Source organism: Pongo abelii, chromosome 18, assembly GCF_028885655.2.
Source record: "Pongo abelii isolate AG06213 chromosome 18, NHGRI_mPonAbe1-v2.0_pri, whole genome shotgun sequence".
Taxonomy (NCBI): domain Eukaryota; kingdom Metazoa; phylum Chordata; class Mammalia; order Primates; family Hominidae; genus Pongo; species Pongo abelii.
In genome coordinates, this window is record NC_072003.2 from 3105710 (window position 1) to 3118917 (window position 13208).

At 55.6% G+C, this 13208-nt stretch overlaps 1 protein-coding gene across 12 annotated transcripts in view; it reads left to right on the plus strand.

Annotated features, from left to right (window-relative positions):
• FLYWCH1 (FLYWCH-type zinc finger 1) overlaps positions 1 to 3104 on the plus strand; it is a 39058-nt gene extending 35954 nt beyond the window's left edge. For all 12 annotated transcript variants that reach the window (XM_024233721.3, XM_024233726.3, XM_063717526.1 and 9 more), the window contains one exon: positions 1982 to 3104. In XM_024233721.3, coding sequence (XP_024089489.2) covers positions 1982 to 2021 — 40 coding nt within the window. In that variant the 3' untranslated portion in view covers positions 2022 to 3104. The remainder of the gene's footprint in view (positions 1 to 1981) is intronic.
• The last annotated feature ends 10104 nt before the right edge of the window (positions 3105 to 13208 follow it).

Sequence of the window (13208 nt, forward strand, 5' to 3'; positions counted from 1 at the left end):
AGGAGAACTGAAAACACATGTCCACACAAAAATATATACAAATGTTCATATCAACATTATTTCTAATAGGCAAAAATTGAAAGCCCAAAATGTCTATCAATGAAATACAGTCTATTTATACGATGAAATATTGTCCATAAAAAGGAACGAAGTACTGACGCATGCTACAATGAGGATGCATCTTGAAAACACCATCTTAAATGAAAGAAGCCAGTCACAAAGCACACAGAGTGTATGTAATACTGTTCATATGAAATGCCCAGAATAGGCACATTTAGAGAGACAGAAAGATTAGTGGCTTCCTGGGGCAAGGGAAGCTGAGGAGTGACACTAAGGATTTGGGGTTTCTTTTGGTGGGAGGTGAAATGTTCTAAATGTGATTGCAGTGATGGTTGTACAACTCTGAATTGTACACTTAACAATGGATTTTATGGTATGTGAGTTATAGCTCAGTAGAGTTCTTAAACAAAAATCCCAGCCAGGTACAGTGGCTCATGCCTGTAATCCCAGCACTTTGGGAGGCTGAGGCAGGCGGATCACCTGAGTTCAGGAGTTTGAGACCAGCCTGGCCAACACGGTAAAACCCCATCTCTACTAAAAATACAAAAAATTAGCTGGGCGTGGTGGCACACACCTATAATCCCAGCTACTCATGAGGCTGAGGCAGGAGAATCGCTTGAACCTGGGAGGTACAGGTTGCAGTGAGCAGAGATTGCACCATTGCACTCCAGCTTAGGCAACAAGAGCAAAACTCCATCTCAAAAAAAAAAAAAAATCCCTTACAGTACTAGAAGAGAACCTGATCACATGAGTTCAGGAGTTCGAGACAAGCTTGGGCAACACAGGGAGAACCCCATCTCTACAAAAAAAAATTTTTTTTAATTAGCCAGACGTGGTGGCGTGTACCTGTGGTCCCAGCTACTTGGGAGGCTGAGGTGGGAGGATCACTGGAGCCCAGGAGGTCGAGGCTGCAGTGCGCTGTGATGGCACCACCGCACTCCAGCCTGAGTGACAGAGTGAGACCATATCTCAAAAAAGAAAATTATTAAAGGAGAACTTTGTGTTTCTTGATGAAGAAACTTGAGGCTTGGATGTGATACCCTGTGGCTTCCAGGGCAGGAATTGAAACTTTTTGGAAGTGTTGGGTGGTTCTCCCCCAAACATGCTGGTGTAGGAAGCAGGGAATTCCCCAAGTGTGTGTCACGAAGCAACCTCATGTTGTAAAGGAATCGATACGGATGGATGGATGGATGTGTGTGTAAAAATGATCAGCCAGGCAAGGTGGCTCATGCCTGTAATCCCAGCACTTTGGCAGGTAGAGGTGTGTGGATCACATGAGGTCAGGAGATCGAGACCATCCTGGCCAACATGGTGAAACCCCATCTCTAATAAAATAAAATAAAAAATTAGCTGGGCATGATGGCATGTACCTGTAGTCCCAGCTACTCAGGAGGCTGAGGTGGGAGAATCACTTGAACCCAGGAGGCAGAAGGTGCAGTGAGCCGAGATCGCACCACTGCACTCCAGCCTGGCGACAGAGTAAGACTCCATCTCAAAAAAAAAAAAATTAGCTGACCGGGCGTGGTGGCTCACGCCTGTAATCCTAGCACTTTGGGAGGCCAAGGTGGGTGCATCACTTGAGGTCAGGAGTTCGAGACCAGCCTTACTAACATGGCCAGACCCCGTCTCTACTAAAAATACAAGAAATTAGCTGGGTTTGATGGTAGGTGCCTGTCATCCCAGCTACCTGGGAGGCTGACGTGGGAGAATTGCTTGAACCTGGGAGGCCGAGGTTGCATTGAGCCAAGATCATGCCACTGCACTCCAGCCTGGGTGACAGAGCAAGATTCCGTCTCAAAAATAAATGATCTAGACTGTGGCATCCCCAGGAAAAAGGATTCCAGGAATCCTGAACTTTCTGTATTATCTATTTCCACCATGTTTTGATGTGTGCAATGAACATGTGTCTCTTTGTAATTAGGGACATCAAAGACGTCAGACTGGATGGCGAGTCCCAGTGAGGCGATGTGGGCAGAGGAGCTCTGAGCTGCCCACCCAAGGTGGCTTCACATCCACACAGGCGCTTCCCATCCACTTAGGTTTGGCTTGACAGAAACTTCTTTTCATTCTTCCAAAGCATCAATGGTCTTTGCGTCTCCTCAGGAGGTCTCCCAGGAGGAATTCTTGGATGGTGTCCTCGTGTCGGCGGAGAACAGTGCTCAGAGTTGGCGCTTGCAGACGCAGCTGTCGTGGGGCAGCGCACTGGCGCCTTCCTGACCTTTGGAAGACGTGACAAAGCTGCCTGGACACGGACGCCCCTGCTGTCTGGCCACAGCACCCCTGGGTTTGCAGAGCACGCAGTCTTCCCAGGGCTTTCCACCTGGCGAGGCCCCGCTCTGCTCAGCACGGAGCAGTGAATGCTGCTGTCTTGGAGCCTGGGCACGTTTGGGGAAGTTCCTGCTTCAAACTGAGCTGCCCCACATAGGCCAGGTCAAGCCACGCCAATCTTTTCTGGATAGGTGCTGGGTAGGCCTTCCTGGTCCCTGGCCGCCTGCTGCCAGGGTGCAGCCATCCCCAGCAACCCGAGCTGGCCAAACCAGAGGCCTCGCTCCGCGCTCCACACTTTACTTTCTGTGCTCCTTCTGAGTTAAATTAAACCCCCTCTCCATGATTCCCACGGCAGGCGTCATTCCCCGAGATGGGAGCCAGCCCAGGGGTCAGCAGGAGCCAGTGCTGGGCACACATGCCCTGGCTGAGGCCAGCGGCATCCTGGGTGGCCCAGGTCCATCCTGGGCAGCAGAGGCGTGTCCCCTTCTGTCAGGCAACTTCACAGAGTGTGGCTTCGCCAGTCAGAGGGAGCAGTCCGGAGAGGCAAGATGACCCCACCGGGACTGCAGAGCCTCCTGCTTACTAACAAGGACCTGTCCTCAGCCGTGAGGTCCTTCACTCCCACCCTGTAATTGTGGGCAGAATGCCAGCAACAGGGCTGTCCCCTGGCAAGGGGACACGGAGCCCACCATCCACTGCAAGGCTGTGACAACCCGGGCATCCCCGCTTCTCCTCTGCTTGTACGGTTCCCCCAATAAATCCTATTTTCCATCTCACCGTGTGGAGCTGGTACTTGTTCACATCCCCCTTGCCGCAACAGTTGGCCGCCGTGAAGCCACACTCTGTCATGTCTCCATGCCAGTGCCCAGGAGGAGACCCCTCCCCACGCCTGGGCAGTTGCGGTCACCTGGCCCAGACGTAACCTGGACCAAGAGTGGACGGAGACACCTGGAGTTGGGGCCTCTGGAAGGGCTGCTGAGGGGCCGGCTTCAGCCTGTGGCCTCTCCCAGGCCCGGATATGGCAGGACATTTGCGTCACATGTTGCTGAAAGAGGCAGCATGCTCTGTTCTGGCCCTTAGCCTGCGTTACCCCTGGACTCATTTGCATAAGCCTGGGCAAGTGGCACCCGGGGCCAAGGGCAGACTTGCCCACCCGTCCATCCTTTGCCTATGGCAGAGGACACACGACACAGTGGCTGCGCTTCGGGCAGTGTTTTCGGCCCTGAAGCATCCTGCACCGAGGCTGACCAAACTGCCCCCAGCTGGACTCATGGCCAAGGCTACAGACCCAGTACTCCAATCCCGACTCCTGCTGTGTGGTACAAATGTGCACGCCCACGGGAGGCAGCCATGCCCGAGGAAGGTACCTGCTGAAAGATGGTCCAGTTCATGCCGCCACCAGCTGGACCTCTGGTCTGCTCCCTGCAGAGGGGGAAGCTCCACGTGCCCAAGATACGAGAGAAACGCCCGGGTCCCAGCAGCCTGAGTCACTGCAGCCCCTGCTACCTGCCAAGCCTGCGCCCTCTGCACCTGTGGGCTCCTTGCCTCTGTGATGGAGCCTCCACGGCCAGCATCTTCCCGCCATAGTCACATGATGCCATGCCCTGTCACCTCGGCTGGGCTCTGGGCACCCCTAAGCAGGTATGAGGCGAATCAGAGGAAGGATATCGGCTTCTCTTCCCTTTTGGACATTTGCGTCATTGACCAGGGCTGGCCCACTCTTCCTCTGCCTCACGCCTGCTTTGACCTTAGAGGACAGATGGCAGCCCACGTTGCTGGGCTGAGATTCTCCAATGGACGTGAATTTGGATGATGCTGTTGCCTTGGGTGGCTTCACGGCCACCAACCCGCACCCTGGTGGCCACTCAGCCATGAAAAGGGCCTGACAGCCACTAAGTGAGCTTCAGAGCCTTCCCCTTGGAAAGTTCCAGGACCACCAGATGTCCCCTGCCCAGTCACTGTCACAGAGTTAAAGCGTGTGGGTGAACGCTGGCCGCAGAGTGTGCAGCCCAGCAGCGGCTCAGCGGGGCAGCTTCTGCTTCCAGCCCCGGCTGTGCTGGTGCTTCACCCACAAACCCTGCTGTATGACATTTGCACCACGTGGTGTGTGTCCGTGCCCTTTGACATGACAGTGCCCACAACGTCTCATGAAATTTAAAATAAATCCCCAAGGCATCAGAAAGGTATCAACAAAGAACTCTAAGTTTGAAAATGGGGGTGGGGCAGTGGCCAGTTCTGGGAGCCCCTGGCCCCCCGGGACCTGACCCACAGTCATAAGGTGGGCCCCAACCCCCAGTGGTCCCAGCCTAGCCTCCTGTCCCACCTCGTCTGCCAAGACAGAGTGGCACAGAACCCCTGTCACAAAGGCCAGCAGGTATGTCTCTGAGCTGGCTGTGGGCACTGACCGCCCTCTCAGGTCTGCTCCAGTGCCAGCTCCTCTGGCTTCCCGTCCCAGCCCCTTTCATGAGCGCCTTGATCCAGCCCAACCTTGGAGTTGGGGTTGGTGATTTGGGGGCTGGACCTCAGCCCTCTTCTGCTCTGCCACGTTTGGGGTTCACGGTTTGTCAGTCAGCCCTCCCTTCTGCAAATGAGACCTGGACGTCATGTCCAGCTGCCTCCTGGGCCCTGTCTGGCATCTCCCATGAGTACGATGCAGCGCAGGTGGAAGAGGGGATTGTCCCCCGTCCTCTTGTCTGAGGGAGGAGACCACGGATGAGTGAGACTGTCATCCTCGCTGCCCTGCCTATCCTGTGTCCCATCAGTCATCAGGGCCTGCCACCTGCCTGCTTTGTCTTTTTTTTTTTTTTAAGATGGAGTCTCGCTCTGTCGCCCAGGCTGGAATGCAATGGTGTTAGCTCACTGCAACCTCCACCTCCCTGGTTCAAGCGATTCCCCTGCCTCAGCCTCCCGAGTAGCTGGGACTACAGGCGCACGCCACCATGTCCAGCTAATTTTTGTATTCTTAGTAGAGACGGGGTTTCACCATGTTGGCCAGGATGGTCTTGATCTCTTGACCTCATAATCTGCCCGCCTCGGCCTCCCAAAGTGCTGGGATGACAGGTGTGAGCCACCGCGCCCAGCCCATCAGTGGCTTTTAATAAGTTCACAGGGTTGTGCATCCATCACAACTATCTCATTCCAGAACATTATCATCACCCTGAAAGGCATCCCCTTCCCCATTAGCAGTTCCTCTCCTCTGCCTGTTTTTATTTTTTTTAGTTTTATTTTTTTTGAGACAGTCTCACTCTGCTGCCCAGGTTGGAGTTCAGTGGTGTGATCTTGGCTCACTGCAACCTCCACCTCCTGGGTTCAAGCAATTATCTTGCCTCAGCCTCCTGAATAGCTGGGATTACAGGTGTATACTACCAACGCCCAGCTAATTTTTGTACTTTTAGTAGAGGAAGGGTTTCAAAACATTGGCCAGGCTGGTCTTTAACTCCTGGGCTCAAGCAATCTGCCCCCCTTAACCTCCCAAAGTGCTGGGATGACAGGTGTGAGCCACCACGCCCGGCCCCTCTGTCTGTTTCCTTCCCTTGTGTGCTAAAGGGGCTGATGGGGCCCCTTTCTCTAGAGTGTAATGCTGAGAGGATCTGGAGAATCCGGGGAAGGCACTAGGACAGCAAAGGAGACCCTTTCATGGGTCCCTGTATTCATAAACATTCCCATCCCTCAGCCCCTGACTCATGCAGGGCCCAGCCACTAGCAGGTGTGACCACAGCAGTCTCCAAGCCTGTCTCCCTGCCTGCATTGTTCCTCTGCAAAACCTGGCCCCATCATAGCTCAGCGAGAACAGGGCGCTTCCTCAGCGCACATCCCAGCACACACGCCTGCCCAGGCACACTTTCCCTGGCCTCCTTTTTGAAACAGTCTCACTCTGTCACCCAGGCTGGAGTGCAGTGATGCGACCTTGGCTCACTGCAGCCTCGAACTCCTGGGCTCAAGCAATCCTCCCACCTCAGCCTCCCAAATAGCTGGGACCACAGGTGTGCACCACTACACCCGGCTAGTTTTTTAATTTTTGGTTTTTTTTTGAAGCAGAGTTTCACTCTTGTTGCCCAGGCTGGAGTGCAGTGGTGCGATCTCGGCTCACTGCAACCTCCACCTCCCAGGTTCAAGCGATTCTCCTGCCTCAGCCTCCCAAGTAGATGGGATTACAGGCATGTGCCACCACCCCTGGCTAATTCTATAGTTTTGTTTTGTTTTTGTTTTTCATAGAGACAGGGTTTCACCATGTTGGTCTGGCTGGTCTCAAACTCCCGACCTCATGTGATCTGCCCGCCTCGACCTCACAAAGTGCTGGGATAACAGGTATGAGCCATGGCCTAATTTTTTAATTTTTTGTGAAGACAGAGTCTATGTTGCCCAGGCTGGTTTCAAACTCCTGAGCTCAAAAGATCCACCTGCCTCAGCCTCCCAAAGTGGTGGGATTACAGGTGTGAGCCACCGCTCCTGGCTCTAAAAATGCAAATCGAAGCACATAACACCTACCCCAGGTGTACTCTCCCTGTTTTTCGCATCAGGTGCGACTACCTGGTTCAAGGACCAGAAGCCAGACAAACCCAAGGGGGTTCTCTGGAGACAGATGGGATGACAGTCCCTGGCCTCAGGCTGCTAGCACCAGCCACGGTTGCCTCCAGATACCCGTTCCACCGGCCCTCCTGCCTCCAGCCCCCTGCTCTGCTTCCCAGCCTGCGTGGCCAACAGAAGACATCCGGCTGCCCAGGAAGGAGACCAATCACCCCGTCCCCATTCTGAAGCCCCAGAGGAATAGGCCCAGCTGGGGGCACTTAACCATAGCCCGGCCACTTTGTGCACACGGCCTACCAGGCCCCACTGACAAGGAGGGCGTTGGGCCTGAGCGGGCTGTCATTGTAGCCTTTGGGGGTCCACACCTTGCCTAATGAGCCTCGCCCCTCACCACCCCCCACCCTGCCAGCCCCTCTGCGCTCCAGCATAAAATTTCTGCAGAACAAATCACTAGAAATTTATCATCTCGAAACAACACCCACTTACCTCATGGCTTCTGTGTGGCAGGAGTCCGGGGAGGGGACTGCTGAACCTCTGCTCAGGGTCTCACAGGCTGCACTTAAGATGTCAGCCAGGGCTGGGATCTCAACTGAGGCCCGAGGTCCCCTCCTGAGCGCACGTCGTCGTGTGCAGAATCTATTTCTCGCAGCTGTGGAGCCGATGGCCACATGCTTCTTTGGCATCGGGAGGGGGCGGCTCCGTGGCGTCGAGCCTCTTTAAGGGTGCACCTGAGCTAGCCAGGCTCAGCCAGATCAACCTCCCTTCTGATTAGAAACCCCAGTCACACCTGCAGAGATCCCGTCACTGCAACCCCACAGGAGAAGTAAAAAGAAAAAAAGTAAAGTCCTTCCACCGGTGCCACAGAGCAATCCAATCCCAGGAGAGGTGGGCCATACTCCAGGGAGGGTGTCACGGAGCACAGAGACACCGAGGGGGGATCCTGGGGCCACCTCAGCATCCCGCCCGCCACAGCTCCCAGCCCACCCCTCGCTAATCACCAGTCTCCCTCCCTGACCTGGGAGGGGCGCCACACAGGGAGGCGGTGTTGGGGGCCCGCCTGTGGAAGGGCCTTGGCTCGGAGGGACCCCACTGGGCTGTGCCCCTGCCAGCCATGTGGTTCCAGACAAGTCCCTGTGGGCCCCACCCTCCCCTGTACTGCCCAGTCTAAGGCAGGAAGCCTCGGGGGCTGTGTAGGGTGCCCAAGTGGCCCTTCCTGGGGTCCTGAGAAGAGGCCTGCCTGGACCTCACAGATCTGCTGGGGAGGCGGGGGTCGTGGGAAGGCCCCCGGGGGGTAGGCCGGGGACCAAGCCGTGTCCCCTGTGAGGCCTGAGGACAGCATGGCAATGCCAGGACCCAGGGCCCCCACCTGCTCGGTGCTGCCCAGCCCTCTCCTCACCTGTTCCTGCTCCCACCAGCCCCTGAGCTTGCCTTTGAGGTGCCCATCCACCCCTGCAGTGGGGTGCCGCCCAGCGGGGAGGAGCGGCGTCTGCTGTCTCCCTCGGTGTCTCCCGGAAAGATCCCAGGCCCCAGGCCGGGGAGGGGCCGCTTCTGCCCAGTCCCTCCCTCCTCCACGCCTGACACCTGTGGGGCCAGAGCAGGAGCCCCACCTGTGTCTACACCGGCCTCCCCTCCTGGATTCACTGTCACTCAGGTGACAGGAACAGTTGTTCTGAGCACTTGTTATGTTCAAGGCAAACACTCCTGCCTTCTATGAAGCAATGTGGGGTGGGGGTCCTCCTTCTAGCCAAAGCTGAGGGCCCTTCTACTGCCCCCCTCAAGCCCTCGCGGTGGGCATGGCGGGGTAGGCGCTGGGGGGACTGGACCCCGCTGAGGGGGCTTCCAGTCACCCCTCATTCAGACTGAGTGGAGACCAGCTGCGGCCCTCCTGGGGACAGGGCACCCCCAGCCCTGCCAGTGAGCGAGCCCTCACCAGGCCTGCAGGCCTGAGGCAGGGGGAGCCGGGGAGCGGGGGGAGCCGCTGAAAGTCCGGAGGGTGGGCACTGCTTTTTAGGCAGCAGCAGGTCAAAGTCAGGAGGGTGAGGGTGGCCAGGACTCTGAGGGCAATGAGGGTCCCCGGGACATGCGAAGCCCCCCATCTGCCATGGTGCTGGGGGAGGAGCAAGTGGAGGAAGGGGTGGGTGGGGTTGGGCAGGTGGCTCACCTCCTTGTTCCGCCTTCCAGGAACCAGGTCATGGTCGTCCTCACTTGTTGGGAAGGGCAGAACTGGCTCTGCTCGCTCCCACACCAGCCCCCAGACCAGCTAAGGCTCTTGGTCTCTCACCTTCCAGTGGTGCCGTGCCCCCACACTCCGCTCAGGCCGTGCACCACTGACCAGGCCTGGCCTATCTGTGGACAGCCGCCCACCCCAGGGTGCAGGAAGGGGCCTCTCTCCATGGAAAGTGAAGCCTCAACCTGAGCGGGAGGAACAGGAAGAAAGGGCTTGGCTCACCCGCCCCCAGCCCCTGGAGCTGCCCGTGTGGGCCCCTTCCTGCCCCTGCACAAGAACACAGTGAGCTGTTCGGACAGACAGACAGAGAGACAGACTCCTGCATTCAGACAGAGCCCCAGCCCAGCCAGGGCAGGGCAGCTTCCAGTAACTCATGCAGACATTTTGGAGGCCGAGGCTGCTAGCGCCCCAGAAGCCATTCTGAGCCAGCTGGCCTGGGGCCCAAATGAAGCCAGCCAGCCCTGGGCACTCCCAGGCCCTGCCAGCCTTGGGGTCCTCATCTGAGAAGGGCGGGTCCTGCAGACCAAGCCACTGGGGTGACGGCCAGTCATCCAGCGTCCCCATGGGAAAACCCCTTCACATCCACCCAGGAGCTCAAGGGCTGAGTTGAACTCTGAGTTTCCAAATCAGGGCCCCTCCCTGGCTCTGCCCACGCTGGTGACCAGAGCATCTAGGACAAGCCGGCAGCAAGTGACCCCATCCCACTGGAATAAGCCTGGCTTTGGGCATCTCGCCCCCTGCTGTGTCCCACTGTCACCCATTCCCCAGGTGGTGGGGGAGGCGCAAAGGAACCAGGCAGCTCAGGAGGCAATGGCGGGTGGGGCAGACGGCAGCCTGGAGGGGTGGAAATCAAGGAAGGCTTCTCAGAGGAGGCAGCTCTGAGCTCCGCAGCACGAATTTATTAAGTGAAGGTGTAGGGAGAAGCACATCAGGCCGAGGGAACCGCAGTACAGCAGCCCAGAGCGGAGAAAGGACCAGACCTGGGGAACCAGGAGGAGATCACACTGGGGTGTGGGGGATGTGGTGGGGGTGAGGTCAGGGAGGGAGGCCTGAGCCAGCCCAGGCAGCACCTTGAAGTGTTCTGAGAGCTTCCAGAGCATTTTTTTCCCCCCTGCTCCCTCACCCAGCCTGGAGTGCAGTGGTGCGATCTCGGCTCACTGCAACCTCCGCCTCCCAGGGTCAAGCGATTCTTTTGCCTCAGCCTCTTAAGTAGATGGGATTACAGGCGTGTGTCACCACGTCCAGCTAATTTTCGCATTTTTAGTAGAGATGGTGTTTCACCATGTTGGCCAGGCTGGTCTCGAACTCCTGACCTCAAGTGATCCACCCACCTCGGCCTCCCAAAGTGCTGGGGTTACAGGCGTGAGCCACTGAGCCTGGCCAGTTTCCAGAGGATTCTTATCAGACCAGAGACACAATCTGATTTAATGTTTAATGACTCTCCAGTCATGTATCTGATAGTTCAGTGTTTAATTACCAGAGAAAAGACTGGTTGCTGGCAAGGATGGCAGAGGGTGAGTGTGAGAAGTTAGACGTCAATCGGGTGAGCAGTTGTCCAGGCAAGAGCAGGAGGTGCCAGCCAGGGCGGAAAAGAGACAAGAGATTGTTAAGAGATGTTACACATTAAGTTGTGTCCTCTAAAATTCACATGTTGAGGCAAGGTGCAGTGGCTCACACCTGTAACCCCAGCATTTTGGGAGGCCAAGGCAGGTGGATGACCTGAGGTCGGGAATTGGAGACCAGCCTGCCCAACATGGCGAAACCCCGTCTCTACTAAAAATACAAAAACTAGACGGATGTGGTGGCGGGTACCTGTGATCCCAGCTTCTCGGGAGGCTGAGGCAGGAGAATCACTTGAACCCAGGAGGCGGAGGTTGCAGTGAGCCCAGATGGCGCCATTGCACTTCAGCCCGGGTGACAGAGCGAGACTCTGTCTCAAAATATATATATACATATATATAAATAAATAAATAAAATTCACATGTTGAGGCCAGGTATGGTGGCTCACACCTGTAATCCCAGCACTTTGGGAGGCTGAGGCGGGCGGATCGCTTGAGCCCAGGAGTTCAAGACCAGCCTGGGCAACATAGCGAAACTCCATTTAAAATTAAAAAATAGGGGCCAGGTGCAGTGGCTCAAGCCTGTGATCCCAGCACTTTGGGAGGACGAGGTGGGTGGATCACAAGGTCAGGAGTTTGAGACCAGCCTGCCCAACATAGTGAAACACCATCTCTACTAAAACTACAAAAAATTAGCTGGGCGTGGTGGTAGACGCCTGTAATCCCAGAAACTTTGGAGGCTGAGGCAGGAGAACTGCTTGGACCCGGGAGGCGGAGGTTGCAGTGAGCCCAGATCACACCACTGTGCTCCAGCTCGGGCCATAGTGCAAGACTCTGTCTCAAAAATAAATAAATTAACTGAATAAAATAAAAAAATAAGGCCGGGCGCGGTGGCTCATGCCTGTAATCCCAGCACTCTGGGAGGCCGAGGTGGGTGGATCACCTGTCAGGAGTTCGAGACCAGCCTGGCCAATATGGTAAAACCCCATCTCTACTAAAAATACAGAAAAGTAGCGAGGTGTGGTGGTAGACGCCTGTAATTCCAGCTACTCAGGAGGCTGAGGCAGGAGAATCTCTTGAACCCAAGAGGTAGAGGTTGCAGTGAGCAGAGATCACGCCATTGCACTCCAGACTGGCCAACAAGAGTGAAACTCCGTCTCAAAAATAAATAAATAAATAAGCTGGCCGGGCGCAGTGGCTCACACCTGTAATCCCAGCACTTTGGGAGGCCAAGGTGGGTGGATCACGAGGTCAGGAGTTTAAGACCAGCCTGGCCAAGATGGTGAAACTCTGTCCCTACTAAAAATACAAAAATTAGCCGGGTGTGGTGGCACATGCCTGTAATCCCACCTACTCGGGAGGCTGAGGCAGAGAAGTGTTTGAACCTGGGAGGTGGAGGTCGCAGTGAGCCAAGATCATGCCACTGCATTCCAGCCTGGGCGACAGAGCGATTCTACATCTCAAAAAAAAAAAAAAAAAAAAAAAATTAGCTGAATGTGGCAGCACGCCCCTTTGGTCCTGGCTGCTTGGAAGGCTGAGGTGGGAGAATCGCTTGAGGCCAGGAGACTGAGGCTGCAGTGAGCCATGATCACACCACTGCATTCCAGCCTGGGCGACAGAGCAAGACCCCATCTCAAAAAAAAAAAAAAAAAAGAAAGAAAAGAAAGAAAAGGTGACGGGGGCAGGGGTGGAATTTGGACACAGAGCTGCACACAGGAAGAACACCATGTGAAGATGAAGGCAGTTAGAGCGAGGCTTCCACAACCAAGGAAGGCAACACAGAAGAAAAGAGTGGGATGCGCAAGGGAGGAGGGACTGGGCCAGGTGCCGTACCCGGCAAGCCCTGGGTCTTGGTGACGTAACCCACAGATGTTTGTTTTTCAGTCATTCAGAGATTTGTGCCGAGACTTCTGGTTGGCAGGCACCTTCCACCAGGTTACTCAGGGATTCAGCTCCTTCCACCCTCCCCTAGGTATCCCCTCCGCTCAGTTGGTGGATGGAGAAGAGAGAAGCTGAGGCTGTGGCAGGCCAGACCTGGCAGGGACTTTCCAGGGATCCTGTGAAAGTGTTCTAGCCCGATATGGTGTGGCTCACACCTGTCATCCTAGCACTTTGGGAGGCCAAGGTGGTGGATCACTTGAGCTCAGGAGTTCCAAACCATCCTGGGCAACATAGGTAGACTCTGTCTCTATTTAATTATTTGTTTATTTATTTTTATTTTCGTTTCTTTGAGACGGAGTTTCGCTCGTCACCCAGGTTGGAATGCAATGGCACCATCTCGGCTCACTGCAACCTCTGCCTGCCGGGTTCAAAAGATTCTCCTGCCTCAGCCTCCCGAGTAGCTGGGATTACAGGCGTACACCACCATACCCAGCTGTTTGTATTTTTAGTAGAGACGGGGTTTCACCATGTTGGCCAGGCTGGTCTCAAACTCCTGACCTCATGTTCTGCCCACCTCGGCCTCCCAAAGTGCTGGGATTACAGGCGTGAGCCACTGCACCCGGCCAAGAACGAACCAACCTACCTACCTACCTTCCTTCCTTCCTTCCTTCCATCCATCTTTGAGA